Below are 2,343 nucleotides of genomic sequence, written 5' to 3' on the forward strand. Positions count from 1 at the left end.
TATCTTAAATTTTTTATTCTCTAAATTCTAAAAATAACAAATTAAATTCCTACGACAGCCGGCCACTGCGTTTTGCCAGAGGAAACGTGCACTCAAGTATATATATATCACACAACGTCAAATTTAAAATTACGATTAATAATGTGAATGAAAGATACTGCCAACCTGATACTTGATTAGTTGATTTTATGCCTAATAAAAAGGGAGAGCTAATTAAATATAATGGGGTATATATATTTGATTCATAATTGCTTGCTGTATCAACACTTGAAGAAGATAATACGAAAGAAGAGATCCCCAAATTGTACGTATTAATTAAGTGACCAACATACTCTCTCTTGAGTGTTGACATTCTACGGTTAAATAATATGTTTTTTTTTTTGGTGAAAGGAATCGAGCGATAAATAATATGGCTTGTTATGTTAAACTAAAAAACCAAAAACCATAAATAAACAAGTGTTAATTAGCTAGCAGCCGCTCAATAACGTGCTAATTTTTTTTTTTATTTTATTTTAAATGTAGACGTGATATCTGGTACAGTGGCACTATTTAATTATTAATTAAAATGATTTTCTCGACAATACAGCACCTCTATATATGTAGTATCTCGGCCAAGGTGGCTTTCCATCACCCTATGCCAACACCCATTTTCAGCCTCATCACTACTCATCACTGATAAACCCCTGTTGTTGACATTATTAACTTCGACGAAAACAATGAAGTTTGACGTCCAAGTTATCTCTACCGACACCATCAAGCCCTCTTCGTCCACACCCGAACACCTCAGGCATCATACTCTCTCCTTCATTGATCAAATTACACCTTCAATTTTCATGCCTTTACTTCTCTTTTATCCGAGAGATATTGGTGTTGTTCAATTCAGCAACGAAGAACGCCAAACCCGGATTAAGAAATCCTTATCCGAGGCCTTGACACGATTTTACCCGCTAGCAGGACGGATTAAAGACAATTTTCACGTTGATTGCAACAATGAGGGGCTCCACTACGTGGAAGCCAAGGCCACATGCAAACTTTCCGAAATACTTGAGGATCCAAACCCCGCTGAGCACAACAAATTGCTGCCATATGAACTGGACGCTGACAATGAAGTAGCCTTAGCCGTCCAACTGACCACCTTCGACTGCGGTGGGATCGTGATCGGTGTGGTCTTCGCCCACAAGGTTGCGGATGCTTCCTCATTCTTCTTGTTCCTCAAAAGTTGGGCAGCTATTGCTCGTGGTAGTAGCAACATAGCCACTCCACTATTTGAATCGGCCACCATCTTCCCGCCGGTAAATGAAGTTAGCTTTATTCTACCTAGGGGTAATCCGGATAAGGAAAAGATTGCGATAAAGAGATTTGTGTTCGAGGGGTCTGCAATAGCGGCTCTAAGAGACAAATACAGAACCATCCACACCAACATCGAATACCCTCGCCCCACTCGCGTGGAGGCCTTGTCAGCTTTCATTTATAGTCGCTTCCTTGCCGCAACCCAACCGGACCCCAATAAGCTCTACTCCCTATCTCACTTAACAAACGTGCGCAACAGGTTGGATCCGCCCCTTTCGGAAAATTACTTCGGAAACAATTACGCGATCACAAGCTTTGAAGTCTCCAGGGACACTGAGGATGTGTTTGAGCGCATTGTTATTCCGCTGAGAGATGCCACGAGGAAAGTCGACATAAATTATGTGAAAAGTTTCCAAGCGAGTGGTGGGCTCACTAATTTTATGGTAGAAAACATGGAAAGATTGGCGAAAGGAGAGGTGGTCTCACTAGGCTTCACCAGCTTGTGCAGGTTTCCAGTTTATGAGGCGGATTTCGGGTGGGGAAAGCCTGTGTGGGTTGCCTCGGCTAGATTACTGTACAAGAATCTAGTTAGTTTCTTCGATACGAAATCAGGGAATGGAATAGAGGCATGGATTAACTTGGATAAGGAAGACATGGCTAAATTCGAAGTCGACGAGGAGCTCCTGGCGTATGTTTCATCGGCAAAAATTTCTGTGATTTAGGCCGTACGTGACTCGATTCATGGAATTGGATGGATTCTGACGGCTGTTGCCAAGATATATGGTCTTGCGGTTTAAAAGTTTGTTTACATCTGGTTTTTAATGTTTTACTACTTGTCTCTCATTCTCTCCGCCTGTGAGTGAAGTGAGATTTTTCTTTTCCGGCATGTAATAAGTTAATTTGTTTCATCGAAAGAAAAAAAAAAAAAAAAAAGAAATATCTTCGCCTAATAATGTTATGGAAGAAGGAACATTATATTATTAGGTGTAAAAAAATAAAAGGAAAAGTATAAGTACTCTTTTCTAACTATAACTCTATTATTAATGGCTTCTC

The 2,343-nt window shown here is 40.2% G+C and overlaps 1 protein-coding gene across 1 annotated transcript; it reads left to right on the plus strand.

Moving 5' to 3' along the window:
* Positions 1-716: 716 nt before the first annotated feature.
* LOC132178471 (stemmadenine O-acetyltransferase-like) lies at positions 717-2,012 on the plus strand. Its single transcript, XM_059590901.1, has one exon. The coding sequence runs from the start codon at positions 717-719 to the stop codon at positions 2,010-2,012; it is 1,296 nt and encodes a 431-aa protein (XP_059446884.1).
* Positions 2,013-2,343: the final 331 nt, after the last annotated feature.

The sequence above is a fragment of the Corylus avellana genome, chromosome ca4, assembly GCF_901000735.1.
Source record: "Corylus avellana chromosome ca4, CavTom2PMs-1.0".
Taxonomy (NCBI): domain Eukaryota; kingdom Viridiplantae; phylum Streptophyta; class Magnoliopsida; order Fagales; family Betulaceae; genus Corylus; species Corylus avellana.

Bases quoted from the DNA above. Each gene is read 5' to 3' on its own strand.
- LOC132178471 (XM_059590901.1), top strand. From the start codon at position 717: ATGAAGTTTGACGTCCAAGTTATCTCTACCGACACCATCAAGCCCTCT.